General features: G+C 37.9%; 2 protein-coding genes across 2 annotated transcripts; one reads left to right on the top strand and one right to left on the bottom strand.

The window, feature by feature from the left end:
- Positions 1-357: 357 nt before the first annotated feature.
- On the top strand, positions 358-939 carry LOC149232340 (uncharacterized). Its single transcript, XM_089381888.1, has one exon. It carries the CDS (start codon positions 358-360, stop codon positions 937-939), a length of 582 nt encoding a protein of 193 aa, XP_089238014.1.
- Positions 940-14,307: 13,368 nt separating this feature from the next.
- LOC149232341 (uncharacterized) lies at positions 14,308-15,757 on the bottom strand. The gene has a single exon (XM_089379396.1). It carries the CDS (start codon positions 15,550-15,552, stop codon positions 14,503-14,505), a length of 1,050 nt encoding a protein of 349 aa, XP_089235522.1. The 5' UTR covers positions 15,553-15,757; the 3' UTR covers positions 14,308-14,502.
- Between the last annotated feature and the right edge of the window lie 479 nt (positions 15,758-16,236).

Here is a 16,236-nt window from a genome sequence, read left to right on the forward strand (position 1 = left end):
ATCGCTGGAACTTAGACCCCTCACTATTCACAAGCCGGGGAAACAATCTTCTCCTCAAATAAGCCCAAATTCTGCAAAAAACATTACAGTGAGAAGAAAAAACAATAGGGGCAGTAGACACTTCAGGGGGAGGGTCGATGGAGCAGGCAGAGGAGTTCGTAATCTCTCTCTTATAGATGTCCCTATCATTGATATGACTGAAGAAAGGCCTCTTAGAGCAAGCATGGCCGAAAAGAATCCCCAATGACATTCATCATATCCATGAATGTAAGAGGTCTGGGGGCAGACCAAAAATTTTTGGCCCTAAAGAATCTTTTCCTTTCAGCAAGACCTAAAATCATATTAATTCAAGAGACCATGCATAACACTTCTGTATCAATTTCCTATTTCAGGAAAATGTTTCCCTCCTGGCATATAACCGCTTTGGAAGCTAATGGCCTTTCTGGAGGCCTAGCGGTTTTATGGGATCCTGATTGGATCAAAGCAAAGGCATATAGATGTTTGGCGGGCATTCTCATCTCCGCTCAAATCAGGGGGAATGACTGTCCCATCAACATTCTGAATATATACGCTCCTTACAAAAACAGATTGCCATTCTGGGAGAAATTATTTGCTTCAGAAATTTTTGACATTGAATATTTGATGATTGCAGGAGATCTAAATGTCACTTTAAACTTGGATGAAACATGGGGCATCAGCAGAAAAAAGGATCCTCTTGCAGATCGCATCAAATATGAGCTTCTAAGCAGGAATCTTGTTGATATAAACCCTCTCAAAATGCTCCCGACTTGGGAAAATGGAAGGATCGAAGAGGCTTATATAGCCAAAAGACTCAACAGATTTATCCTACATGCTAGTTTAATTGATAAGATGGGCATGCCATTCTCAACAATTGAGAATGTGTTCATATCAGATCATAGACCGATTCTTTTAGACTAGAGAGAAAAGGGCTTTAGAAAGGGCTACTCATTCAAATTTAATAGGGCATGGCTGGAAGAACAGGAGTTTAATGATCTTATTATAAGAACCTGGAGAGATCTGTCATCAATGCAGAATATTCCTCCTTTTTTGACCTTCAAGGACAAGCTCGACACCATTAAAAAGGTGGTCAAGGAATGGCAAATCAGGAAAAGGCAAATGAATAGAACAGCGCTTCAGGAGATCCAAAAGGAATTGGACAGCACTTCGAAAACCCTGGCTTCTCATTTTCTCACTTTCAAAATGAGATGCCGAATAAAGGAGCTACAAAAGAAAAAATTAAAAATCTTAGAACAGGAGGAAGCTTTTTGGAGATTAAAGAGTAGGGCGATCTGGCTCAAGGAGGGGGACAAGAACACAAAAAATTTTCACAAGTTTGCGAGTTCCAGGCGTGAAAAAAATTCTATATGGAAAATAAGTGATGGAAGAGGAGGATTCCTATACTCTCAACAGGACATTTCAAACGAGGTCGTAAGATACTTTGAAAATCAGTATAAGAGAGCTGAGGATTGCAGGTTTCAGGACATTTCAAACAAGGTCGTAAGATACTTTGAAAATCAGTATAAGAGAGCTGAGGATTGCAGGTTTCAGGACATTTTATGGGGCATTGATTTACTTCCACAGATGTTCGATGATGACCTAAATGATCAAATTTTCCAGCTGGTATCCGAGGAGGAGCTGTTAGAAACAATGAAATCTTTTAAAAGGGATAAGTGTCCAGGTCCAAACGGCTGGACGATAGAATTCTTCATACACTTTTTTGATCTTATAAAAACTGATCTGCTAAGAATGGTAGAAGGATCCAGGATATCAAGCAGTATCAACCAGAAAATTTCCTCCACTCATATAGCACTCATTCCAAAAAAAGGAGAAGCAGAATCCTTCCAAGACTTTAGACCGATATCCCTTTGTAACATTTCTTTCAAAATTATTTCGAAAATTATTGCAGAAAGAATCAAAGAAACTCTTTCAAGATTCTTAACAAAGGATCAGCACGGCTTTTTAAAGGGAAGAAATATTCTGGACGCAGTTGCAAACACACAAGAAAGTCTGTTTGCCATGCATTCAAAAAAAAGTGATGTTGTCATTTTCAAGATCGACCTCCGCAAGGCATACGAGTGCCTTGATTGGGGTTTCATCAAGTGTTTACTTGCAAAGATTGGATTAAGGGCCAACATGATTAACTGGATCATGGCATGTGTTGAGAAGGTGAACTATGCTATCATTGTAAACGGGATACCATCCTCTTATTTCTTAGCTGCTAGAGGACTTCGCCAAGGTTGTCCCCTGTCACCCCTCTTATTCATCTTGGCAATGAATTGCCTTAGTCTCCACATCAATAACACAGTCAAGGAAAACAGATGTAGCCCATTGAAAATATGCAGGAACAATTCCATCTCGCATAGCTTATTTGTAGATGATATTCTTACGTTTGGTATGATGTGCAAACTCACCTGGTTATGTTTTTATGACATCCTTGAAAACTTTCAAAAAGCTACAGGACTGCAAATTAACAAATCTAAGTCAGTAATCTATCATAATGATGTCAATAAGGAAGCAGTAGAATGGTTATCTTCACTTTTTGAAATAGAGGCGAAATCCATTAAGCATGGAATAACATACTTGGGTTTCCAGTTAAAGGCAAATAGATATTCAAAGAAGGACTGGCAATGGATTTTAGATAGATACTACAAAAAGATATCAGTTTGGGAATACAGATGCTTATCACTGGCAGGAAGAGTGACCTTGGCTCAATCGGTCTTAAATCAACTCACAGTATTCTGGGCCCATCTATTCTTTCTACCTGCAAGTATCATTCAAAAAATGAATAAGCTAACTGCGAATTTTATATGGGGCGGCCAATCGAAAAAAAGGAAATTTCATCTCTCCAAATTATCTGATATCTCTTTGCCGAAGAGCATGGGGGGATGGGGTCTGCTGGACTTGCGGACTTTCGGAAAGGCACTTCTATGTAAGTCTTTGTGGAGAGGGATTTATGGAGAAGGCCCATGGAGCAACTCAATTCAAAAGAAATACATGGGCAGTAAGGATATCTCACACTGGTACAGGGTTGGAAGGATAGGTTCCTCTTATGGGTCATCAATATGGTTGAGCTTCTGCAAGATAGAAAGTTATTTTCTGAAGAATCTAACATGGCATTTCCAATCTGGTAGCAAGATCCTTATTGGAAGAGACCATTTTCTGAGCGGTGCCGAGGAGATCTTTGTGCCTGAAACTTTAATAAATTTTTTTCATAGAAAAGGTTTCTTCTATTGGGATAAATTGATTTCAGATTGGCAGGGATCGATTCCTTTATGGAAAGAAGCAGAGAATATGGGGATGCCAGCTTCTATAGCTCGACAATGGGAGATCATCAGGACATGCCTGAGAAACTGCGGCATTTTCCGCTCTTCGGAATCTGACTGTCTTATATGGAAGAATTCAAAAGGTATCAACCTGGTCCGTGTTAAGGATATTTATCAGAATATGATTGGTCTAAGGGGTGCAACTCCCAATCTTATATTCCCATTTGTCTTTTGGAAATCGGGATGTCTCTCGAAAATTATTTATTTTTCATGGCTGACATTCCACAACAAAAATTTATCTTGGGAAAACTTTAAAAAGCGGGGATGGCAAGGGCCGAGTATCTGTCTAATATGCAAATCAGCTGAGGAAATCAACTGCCACATGTTTTTTAATTGCCAAGGAACTCAACTATTGTGGCAATCTCTGGAAAATTTATATGGAATCCCGCATATTACACATGCTTCCACAAAAGAAGCGTTTCTGTGGTGGAGTGGACAGAAGGAGTCATGGAGGCCGATGATTATTATCACTCTCTAGAGCATCTGGAAATGGAGAAACAATGTTATTTTCAATGACAGAAAAGTGCCTTTCCTGGAAATTTTATCTCATATTGTCTCAATCTACGACTCTTTACCGGAAAAGCCGCACAAGCAAAAAAAGGAGGATCATAAGGAACATGTACAGCCTCATTCAGTGTTGCCAAGAGCGTATTTTGATGGAGCCGAGCAGAAAGGTTCCTGCGGTTGCGGAGTGCACATTATAATGAATGAAAATGTTCAATATCTCATCCATTGGAATGGGGGAATGGGTTCCAACAGCAAAGCTGAGGCGATGGCCCTTGCTGGCCTTCTGAATTTTTGTTTTTTTCTAAATATTCAGGCAGTCTCAATTTATGGAGATTCCAAAGTAATGGTGGATTATGTATCAGGGAAAAACAACATCTACAAGCCTCACCTGGTAGGATGGATGGACAGGATCAGGTTTTTCTGGAGAAGGATGGAAGGATATTCTATTCATCACATCAACAAGACACAGAACCAGCAAGCAGACTTTTTGTCTAAGGAGGGTTTACATTCGGAACCAGGCCTTTGGTCTATGAAGGTAACGTCTGAAGGGGATATTTTCTCTATCCTGGATTTTTCCCTTCCAGATTTCTAAATTTCATAGTTGCTGAAGCACAGGTATGCATTGCTTTTTTGCTCCTCTTTTTGTCCTATGGTACCTCCGAATTTTGTTTATGAATGGCTGAAGCATAATGCAAATTTCCCATCGAGTACTTCTGAAAAGCTACTCCTGTGTTGTCTCTATGAGAATGTTAATTTTTGTTTCTGAATGACAGCCCTGTGGTCTGTCGTTTTTTCTGGAGAATTTTGCTCTTCTGCTGGGATTATGCTCCCCTTTTCTTCTACTTTGCCTTCAAAGATTTCAAGCCATAAATAGGAAACATGTGAACCATCCCTCATCATGTAAAGTCGTTCCTCTCCTCCTTTCTCATCGGTATCGGAAACCATTGCCATTTACCATTCACGCGCTCAACATTGTCATATTGAAGAACTACCCAAGTTCCGAAGGTTAGCATTTATCGCACTCTTACCATTGTCATGTAGAAATTTCTGAAGGTTGCATTGCTTATGTTTGGACTGATATACAAAACCTGAAAATGATCAAATCAGCTACGGATGAGTAATTCGTGGACTCAGAATGAGAGATGGAGGGTTATAAAAGAGGATAGAGACTGGGATTATTAGGAAAACTTTCCTTTCCCTGTTAATTTCTGCTCAGTGGAAATCTTAGAGCCAAGGCATTGATCTGCCAGGTTATCCTCACTGTGAAAGGCAAAGACAATCTAGAAAGATAAAATTCAACTAGCACCAAAAGGGCAGAAATAAGCACCCGCTCAGCTTAGAAAGTATTCATAAAGACAGAATTAGAATCTTCTTGACATAGCTAAGAGCTTGCTGATTCATTTCAAAAACTGATGACTGAATGACAGGTTGGAAAACAGGGAAGGCTTACTTGTACTACACATCATTTATATAATCCTTGCATTATTTAATAAAAGCAACAAAGCACAGACCACAGTACCTATAGTATGAAAAGTTGATACTTTCTGCCAGCCAACCGACTGCCTTAGCAATATCAGGTCAACTAATTATATCAAAAATTCATAAGATAGTATAAATTCAAACCTCAGTTACCAGCAAACGCATATGGATCCACCAGAATTTTGAAAAGCCAAGATCCAGATATGGTGGGGAAATGGCAACGCCACACAAAAAAATACGATAATATTTTTTAATTTTAAAAAACATATTCAAATTAAAAAAATCGAAACCATTCACAAATCACAACATTAGAAATGAAATCATTAGAAAATTTATAAATCTGAAGATTGAAATCATAATGCATCATGCCTTATACAGAAAGGATAACTGTAAATACAAAATTGAGTATCTCATCAATGATCACTCGGTTAACATGATGATGTTAAGTAAGTCCAACTACATATCCAAAAATGGTTCAACATCCTCATCATCTAAATATTTTAACTCTAGATAATGATCATCCTGTCATCTTCCTTGAAATATGCCTTAAAGTCTAAAAATTCCCAGCTAGTTATGATGGAAAATGAGTACCATACACTATTTGAGAAGTTAAAACATGCTTCTATGTTTAGTACGATGGGTTGATCTAATTAAATTATTAACATAGCCATACTTTGTACACTAAGAAAACTGGAAACTAAGTATATTGTTAGGTCCCTATAATACTAGTGATGCCCCCATTAATATTGTAGTTGTATCCCTTATTGTTATTACTGTGCCCCATAGAATCCCTCTATTGTTATTTTTGTGTCTTTATATTATAATTGTTAGGTCGGTTTGGTTATATTGTGACCCCTTAGACTCCTATATATAGAAAGGAGGTTTTGTCATTTGAATCATCCAAGAATTGTTCATTTATGTAATGTAAAGGAGGTTGCCCCCTCGAAGAGGCTGAATTCTAAGGCGTTGATCTATCTTTTCTATCTTTTTGTGAGCTGGTTTCATAACATTTGATATCAAAGCTTTAAATTCTAGGGTTTCGCTGCTCCAAATAGGTCATCGTGGCATTTTTGCTATAACTTTTTTTTCTGCGACGTTTCAGAAGTGAAAAAAATAACCCATTTGAGACGAAATCGCACTAAACCTCAGGTCCGAATTTCAGAGCTTTTCGCGCTACATTTGCGGAGATATGATCTAAGGAAGTTGATCTTTTTGCAGACTCCTGAATTACATTCCAAACAAGTGACCTGGGGAAAATCGTCATAACTTTCTCTCTGAGCATCGGATTGAAATTTTGTAAGAAGGTACAGAAAGAGGACGGACTGTAGTTTCTTGTACATATTTTTCAGAGCCAAAGGTCGAAACAGTGATACGTGGCACTTCATACAAGTACACTCTTCTGGAAAGGTCTATAATCAGGTCATCTTGGGAGATTGTGCATAACTTTTCCTTGGAGAATCCAATTTGGATCAGACTGGTGGCATTGGAAAGAGGACGCAGAGGGCTACTACAGGTCGCAATTTCAAAACTGGATGATCTGAAATTACAGAGATACATCAGATTCAATATCAAGCTCCTACAAAGTGAAAAAAGGTGTGTAGTTTTTTTAAAATTTTTGCATAAGCTTGGTTTGAAAAATTAGTTTGAAGGAATTCAAAGGGCATAGTAAAGAATTATTATCGGTAATTGATGTCCCGAGAAAAAAAAATGCAAACACCTAGTAAGCAACCTGAAAGCTCTAACATGACTCATGAAGAAGAGGAAGAAATGCAACATGATATATCAAAATTACAAGACCAAGTGCAACAAGTGTCACTTGCACAAAAAGTAACAGAATCTAAGATGAATGGTTTACAGAAAGATGTAGAAGCTAAGATGGATGGTTTAAAGAAAGGTGTAAAAGCTAAGATGGATTGTTTAAAGAAATGCGTAGAAGCTAAGATGGATGACATGGAAGCTAAGATGAATGGCATAGACGCTAAAATAGATGGCATGGATGATAAGATGGAAGAATTGAAGATAAATATGAATAAGCTGCTACAAGAAATGGTCACTAATGGTGAAAGAGTAGTAAAGGAAACTCGTGATGAAAACAAAAGAAATGTTAATCATGATTCCATAGACTCCAATGTTGGATCGAAGACCCACCATATTCCAAAAATCAATATGAGGAAGTTTGATAGCAAGGATCCTGCAACATGGATATTACAGATGGAGCAATTTTCCGATCTCAATAATGTGCAAAACACACAAAAGGTACATAATGCAACTTTATATTTGAAACCAAATCAGTTTGTATGGTATCAATGGCTTTGCTCTCGTAAACAAATTATCACTTGGGCAATTTTTACGGAAGAATTGACAGCACATTATGAGGATACAAAAAGCAACACTTTTTTTAACCAATTGATAAGTCTCAAACAAAAGGGTTCAATAATGGAGCACATTGAGGAGTTCCAAAAATTGAACATAAGGGTAAAAAATATTCCAGAGGAGCATAGGATTAATGTGTTCATAGGGACTTTAAAGGATAATATCCAACATGATGTTCGCCTTTGGGAACCTAATTCATTAGAGAAGGCATTCAGGTTAGCAAGGAAAATGGAAAGCAAAATTATGGCAACCAGGAAGCATACCACTCACAACTATAAAGATGGAAGTGTTGTTGCCCCTAGTCTTCCACAACCTATAAGGTTGACACCACAACAATTGGAAGAAAAAAGAGCAAAAGGGATTTGTTACAGTTGTGATAGTAAATACACTAAAGGTCATAAGTGTGCTGAGAAGAAATTATTCTACATAGATTGTGAAGAGGAAGAAGAAAAGGAGCAAGAAAGGTCAAAAAAAGAGGATATACTCCAGGAACAAAACCTAGATAAAGAAGAAATGAACCCGACCATATCTTGTAATGCATTGGCTGGAATTACCACTCCTCAAACCATCAAGATAGAAGGACAAATCAAGAAGAAAAAGGTAATAGTGTTGATTGATTCAGGAAGTACCCACAATTTTATTCATTGTAAGATAACAAAAGAATTGAATTGCTTCCTATATCCAGCACCAGAGTGTCAAGTGGTGGTTGCAAATGAAGGAACGATAAATTGCTCTGGAAAGTGCCATAATATCAAGCTATCCATGGGAGAATATGTATTGAAAAGCCCAATGCTTTCCATTCCAATGGGAGGTGCTGATGTTGTACTAGGAGTCCAATGGCTACAATCCTTGGGTACAATAACTTTTAATTTTCAAGAACTTTTTATGAAATTTTATGCAGAAGGAAAGGAAGTTGACTTAAGGGGTATTGCAGGGAAACCGGGAAAGATAATAAGCTCTAACAGTATGACAAAGCTTCTAAAAAAGGAACAACGAGGTGTAATTGCACAATTATGTTCGCTAGATGTTTCCAAATCGAATTCATCTATTGCTCCAGATCTCCAAAAAGTCTTAGACAATCATTCCAATGTATTTGAGACTCCCAAAGGTCTCCCACCTATTCGTGATCATGATCATGCTATTCATTTGATTCTAGGAAGTGTTCCTCCAAACATCAGGCCGTACAGATATCCCTATGCCCAAAAGAGTGAAATTGAACGTATGGTTGCAGAAATGCTCAAGTCTGGTATAATTCAACCTAGCCAAAGTTCTTTCTCCGCTCTAGTAGTATTGGTGCACAAAAAGGATGGATCATGGTGCATGTGTCCGGATTATAGGGAGCTCAACAAACTCACTATTAAAGATAAGTTTCCCATTCCTATCATTGATGAATTGCATGGATCAATTTACTTCACCAAGTTAGATCTTCGTTCAAGATATCATCAAATCAAAATGAAGACTCAAGACATTCTTAAAACAGCATTTAGAACTCATGAGGGTCACTATGAGTTTTTGGTCATGCCTTTTGGCCTTACAAATGCACCTTCTACATTTCAAGTTTGATGAATTCCATTTTCAAACCCTTCCTTAGAAAATTTGTGTTAGTATTTTTTGATGATATACTAATCTACAACAAATCTTGGAAGGATCATGTTGAACATGTTGACAAGGCGCTACAACTATTGGAGGAGAAACAATTATATGCAAAAAGATCCAAATGTTTCTTTGGAGTACAAGAGGTGGAATATCTGGGTCATATTGTATCTCATGAAGGAGTTAAGGTAGACCCTAACAAAATTAAAGCCATTAAGGAATGGGAAATCCCCACATCCATAAAGTATTTGCGAGGATTTCTCGGGTTGACAAGGTATTATCCAAGTTTGTTAAGAATTATGGGAAAATAGCAGCATCTCTAACAACATTGTTGAAGAAAGATTCATTTTCATGGACTCCAAAAGCAACAAAGGCCTTCGAAGATCTTAAAGAGGCAATGTGCCAAGCACCGGTCTTAGCTACACCAAACTTCACAAAAACCTTTATTGTGGAATGTGATGCTTCTGGAAATGGAATTGGTGTTGTTTTAATGCAAGATGAAAGACCCATTGCTTTCGAAAGTCATCCAATCAAGGGAAAGTATTTACACAAAGCTATTTATGAGAAGGAAATGTTGGCAATATTTCATGCACTTAAGAAATGGCGACCCTACCTAATGGGAAAACACTTCAAGGTAAAAACGGATCATGATAGCCTTAAATACTTTTTAGAACAAAGATTATCCTCTGAAGAACAACAAAAATGGGTCACAAAGATGTTGGGTTATGACTTTGAAATCATATACAAAAAAGGGAAGCAAAATGTTGTGGCAGATGCACTCTCAAGAAAGGATGAGGATGTGGAAGCATTGTTGTGCGCCATTTCTATTATCCAACCAGATTGGATAAACGAGGAATGGAAGAATGATGAAGAAGTGTGGGAACTTATTCGAAAATTACAACAAGATTCCAGTACATCTGATACATTTAGCTGGAAAAATTATTCGTTATGGTACAAAGATCGTTTATACCTCTGTAGGAATTCCCAACTCAAACAAAAGATTCTTCTAGAATTGCACGTTTCTCCCTTAGGAGGGCACTCAGGATTTTTAAAAACTTACCACAAGGTTAAGAAGGAATTTTTTTGGGATGGCTTTAAATCGGATATTCAAAAGTTTGTGGTGGAATGTTTGGTATGCCAACAAAATAACGCTGAAACAATTAAGACACCAGGTCTATTACAACCTTTATCCATTCCAAGCCAACGTTGGGAGGAGGTTTCAATGGATTTTATCACAGGTTTACCCAAGTCTAAGGGAAAGAGTGTCATCATGGTGGTAGTTGACAGACTTACCAAGTATGCACACTTTTGTGCATTATCACATCCATTTAAAGCCAGTACAGTTTCTACGGCATTTATGGAAACAATTCAAAAGCTACATGGAAACCCAAAAATTATTGTAAGTGATAGAGATCCCATTTTTACAGGAAATTTTTGGACAGAATTATTTTCTTGTCTTGGTACTCAGTTAGCTCATAGCTCATCTTATCATCCTCAATCTGATGGGCAAACGGAGATAGTAAACAAATGTTTGGAAGGATATCTTCGTTGCTTTGTATCTGATAAACAGACACAATGGGTCAAATGGTTGCCTCTGGCTGAATGGTGGTATAACACTTCCTTCCATACTGCAACAAAAATGACCCCATTTATGGCACTTTATGGATATCAGCCACCATCCATCACATCATATTTAAGAGAAAATTTTAAGGTTCAAGCAGTGGAACATCACATTGAGCATCAACAACAAGTTCTCCAACTCTTAAAGGATAACCTCGTGTTGGAGCAGAATAGAATTAAACAACAGGCAGATCAACATCGCAGTGAAAGAAATTTTGATGTAGGTGATTGGGTATTCCTACGGCTATAACCTTATAAACAAATGTCCCTCAAGCAAGCTAAGAAGGATAACAAATTGTCACCAAAGTATTATGGTCCGTACAAGGTGTTGCAAAAGATTGGTACTATGGCATACAAATTGGAGCTTCCTACAACTTTTCGAGTGCACCCCATTTTCCATGTTTCATGTTTAAAGAAGGTTATAGGGTACAAGCTCCCAGTTCAAAAAATATTGCCAAAACTTGACGAGGAAGGAAAAATTATATTGGAACCGGAAACAGTCATAGAAACAAAAACTCGACAACTACGAAATCGATCCATTTCAGAGTATCTCATCAAGTGGAAGAACTTATCCGCTGAAGATTCCACATGGGAGGATGACAATTTTATACAGAAGAATCCATAACTACTCACGCGTTGAGGACAACACTTTTTTGAAGGAGAGGGGCATGTTAAGTCCCTATAATACTAATGATGCCCCCATTAATATTGTAGTTGTATCCCTTATTGTTATTATTGTGCCCCATAGAATCCCTCTATTGTTATTTTTGTGCCCTTATATTATTATTGTTAGGTCGGCTTGGTTATATTGTGACCCGTTAGACTCCTATATATAAAAAAGAGGTTTTGTCATTTGAATCATCCAAAAATTGTTCATTTATGTAATGTAAAGAAGGTTGCCCCCTCGACGAGGCTGAATTCTAAGGCATTGATCTATCTTTTCTATCTTTTTGTGAGCTGATTTCATAACATATATACTATATATTATTATCTACATTAATATATTGTCTCAAAGATTTCCCAGAGCTTTCCCGCTAGCATTTTCAAAAACTGAAAATTAAAACTTTAATATCTCAAACCTTTCATGCTAGCATTATCATGTGCTATACAGACTACAGGTTACAAATAATTAATAACTTACTTATACAGCTATACAGCCTACAGATAAATAACAAGTAATCTAACTAAAAGTTTAAATGGAATATTTTCTTTTTAGGGTTTCAAACAGAGAGCAAATATCCGGGAAAAAATAATAATAATAATAATTTAATAAAAAGTAAAAAATAAAACTAAAACTGTAATGTTCTTTGCTTGGGATCCAGCATATGCGGGCTAGCTGGCGCAGGACCAGTTTCAGCAGCATGGGATCCCTCTCTGGGTCTGAAGGATCTGTTTATGTGGAGGATCCTATGCAGATCTAGGTGGATCCATATCCGTATCCAGATCTACGTGGATCAACAGAACCAGCATCAAGCCCTTGTGGATCCAGTAACACAGATACAAAGTTCAAACTAATCATTTCTTTTTCAGTAACTTGAATTTCTACAGAATATTAACCACAAACAGGATCATAGCATTTCTAGGGTTAAAGCCCTAACCAATCGTTACCATAATCAAAGCCCTAATGCAATTGGCAACCAACTAAAGCCATCGAAAATGTATTTGGCAGCTTCTTAAAGTAGAATTAACTCAAGTATTAAATGTGATATAACTAATGCACGACATCATAATTTTGATGACAAGTAGAATCATAGCTGGCTACTCTTACCATAATCATAACTCTAATACCAGAAGTGAAAGATGAAGGAAATCAATAAAGATAAAGTTCAGCTGGCGACAAAAGGGCAGAAATAAGCACCCCCCGCTTAGAATATACTCACAAAGATAGTAAAAGATTCTTGTTGAAATGGCCTACAGCTTACTGCTTTATTTCCAAAACTGAAGAAAGAATGAGGGGTTGGGAAATAGGAAAGACTTACTACACATCATTTACATAATCCTTGCATTATTTTAAAAAAGCAACCAAGTATACAGCACAGAACCTACAATATGAAAGGTTGATACAAGCGTACCTTATACATCTCACATAAAGCAGGGTATTTCGCATTAGTTTGATTTCAAACTCCATTCAACTCTTTCAGAATTGAATCAGATTAAGCCCTGTCTTTTTTAGATGTGGATCATCAACAGATTCAGCGCAAAAGGTTAGACAACAAAAGAAAGGAGGACCCTTGATTTACTCAAGCTCATGGAGGGTTAACCCAAATCCATAAAGAAGTTGGCAAAAAGGCAGACACTACATTATCCATAAAATACATAAATATAGCCACACATAGCCAGTGTGGCAAGAATGGAAGTGTAAACATGGTTACCTAGTAGCAAGAAGGGGCAACAACACTGAAATTCTTGATCAGAAGCCAAAATACACAAATCTTCTAACTTCTAGTGGGAAAACAAAATACTTCCAACAAAACTAAACAGCCATGCATTTTTTACGAGAATAAAACTAGGGAACCTGGTCCGAAAAGGGGTAAAGGACCAATAACTTTGTGACTGTTTGGTGGCCTATCCATAAACAATCAAGTGGAACTTTGGCAGTATCAAATCTCTGGTGCTTGCCTCAGCATCAGATATTGTTATCCATGCAAGAAGCCAATTCAAGCTCATGATCAAAGCAATGGTATGGTTTTCAAGATGCTTTCCAATCCAAATGATATAAGCTCCTATCTACAAACCACTGACCCACACAACTGAGAAAACGAATCAATAGATATCTTCTTCATTTTGTGTCAGCAGAAACCACTCGTGTTGCAGAATTTGGGTCCTCCCAGCCTCACCTGAGGGGAACAACACATAGACGGGAGCTGTTGTGTCAAAAATTGGACAAATTGCTGGTTTACATGTTTACTCAAAACTGGCAACTCAAAGCTCCCACACAGCCTCCAACAAGTGAATTATTTCCTCCAAAGGAGATGGCTTGACATCAAAAGTTTAACCTAAAAATAAAATTTGAGACCAGTATCATCATTCTTAGACTTAACCACCCATTCTCTCACCAAACCTACATGAAACCCATGTCTCATCATCATTCTTAGACTTAACCACCCATTCTCTCACCAAACCTACATGAAACCCATACTAAGGTTTCGGGAAGGGCACTAGATTCCATTTGGCATTTTTCAGTTTATATTCATATTAGTTATCTTTTACTTACTGGTTATTGTAAATGTAAAATGTGTAATAACTACTGCATTGAAATCTGTGAAAAAAGACTATGAGTAAAAATAACATAACAATAGAGTATTGATACATCATAAATAAACAAACAATAACATAAGGCTTCCTGAACAAGTAACCGGATGGTTCAAAAATCAATTAAATACACACAGGATGTAAAACAGTCCATTCAAATATATATAAATACAGGTGCTTTATTTACAGAACAATAGAACTCCATTCAAGCATTTATGTTTTATGTTCACTGCCGTTCATCTAAGGCCAAAGCATCCTGTAAACAAGCAGCATCAAGCCCTCAGTGCCTGTGCTCTGAATCATAACTTGGCTGCATAAGATCCCAACTGTTGACTCACACCGCAAAGCGCTTTCCAAGCTTTTGAATTGCAGAATATATTTTACGCCTGGCACCGACAGCATTGATTCCCATCTCCTTGAGATCATCTAATGTCAACAATGGCAAGACATCCTTCTCCACTTCGTGCAGCTCAAAGAGTTCTGCGTATCTACCCAGTCCAAGTCCATTCAACCATGCCCTGACATCCTTTACCATACCTAAGTAGTGTGCAGCACTAATAGATACCAGCTTTTTATCGTCATCGCCGTTCCGATCTCTCATTGCATCTTGCTTAGACCTAGTGTTGGAGTCAGAGGGGAAATTCAGTCCACTTCCATTGCCATACTCTGTGGATTCTTTATTATTATGAGCCCATGTTTCCTCCTCCCTCTCATTCCCAGACACTTCCCCCACTGTATGATGGCACTCAGATGAACCCAAATTAGCAGGCCGAGAATCAGGCGAATCCAAGTGAATTGTACAGGTTTCCTTTACCGGGCTCCCAGAAGTGTCCAGATCAGAGTCCTTGAAGCATTCAGGAGTATCAACATCATAAGAAGCCCCAAACCCATTATCATCCCCTGAACCCTTGTCCTGCCCATTATTGTTGCTCTCAGGGCTCACTCTCATTGTCCTAGTCATCTTTCCAACCATACCCACACCCCTCCTACGTGTCCTACCATGCCTGAGCTTCTTATTAACACACATAGGGTTCAGCTGCATTTTCCTAGCCTCATCAGAAGGAAACCCACAATGGGAAATTGGGTCATCTAGGATGACCTGCTCATCACTGCTAATGTTTAACAAAGGCCGAGTTTTTGATAACTTACCAGACCCACCTGGGAAATCTGAAGCATTTCGGAAAAACCCAGTCGATGGCTGATTCCACTGCTTCTGCTTCTTCCTCCTGATAAGGTCCTGTGAAGAATATGCATAGGCAGCAGACTGGTCTCCTATCTCTCCCAATCTCACACTGGGTCTTCTCTGTCTCTTGCTGTTCACAACAATATCTGCCGAGGAACCCCCCATTGGAAGGGGAGGCCCTGTGAATTGCCAGTCCCCCATCAAATCAGTTTGCAAATGGCATACGCTCGATCCTTCAAAAAACCATCATTCTAGATCACTCAACCCTCCATTCTTTCTTTCGAAACAAGAAACCAACACACACTTGGGACAATGGCCGAGAATAGCGTATTTTGCGATACACACTAATCAGAGTTTTCAAGTATAATTGCTCTTACTTCATTTTGTTGGGGGGGAAGGAATTTATGCTCCTAACACAAACGAAAGTCATCATTCAAAGTAGGAGTGAAAGCGACTGAATGGGACATGTCAATAATCTTGGAAAAGTCCCGGGCCTGCCCGGCTTTGTATCTGCTTGCTTGAGGATAAGCATGTAGTCTTTACGTCTTTGTCAATAATCTTGTAAAAAGTCCCGGGCCTGCCCCGCTTTGTATACGCTTGGTTGAGGATAAGCATGTACTCTTTACATCTTTGTTGTGTTCGTTCATTCATGTCTTTTTGGCGGAAGACAAGGACTTGAGGCTTTTAAGGTGTTAAATAAGAAATACATTTCATTAATTTTGTATTTTACAATATATTAATATTTATATAAAAAAAATTCACAAATAAAATTATGTTTGAAAAATGTTCATTCATGTCTTTTTGCTGGAAGACAAGGACAAGAGGCTCTTAAAGGTGTTAAACAAGAAATACATTTCATTAATTTTGTATTTTACAATATATTAA

Source organism: Pinus tabuliformis, chromosome J (assembly GCF_031772625.1).
Source record: "Pinus tabuliformis cultivar Carrire ecotype Pingquan chromosome J, CPIR1, whole genome shotgun sequence".
Classification (NCBI taxonomy): domain Eukaryota; kingdom Viridiplantae; phylum Streptophyta; class Pinopsida; order Pinales; family Pinaceae; genus Pinus; species Pinus tabuliformis.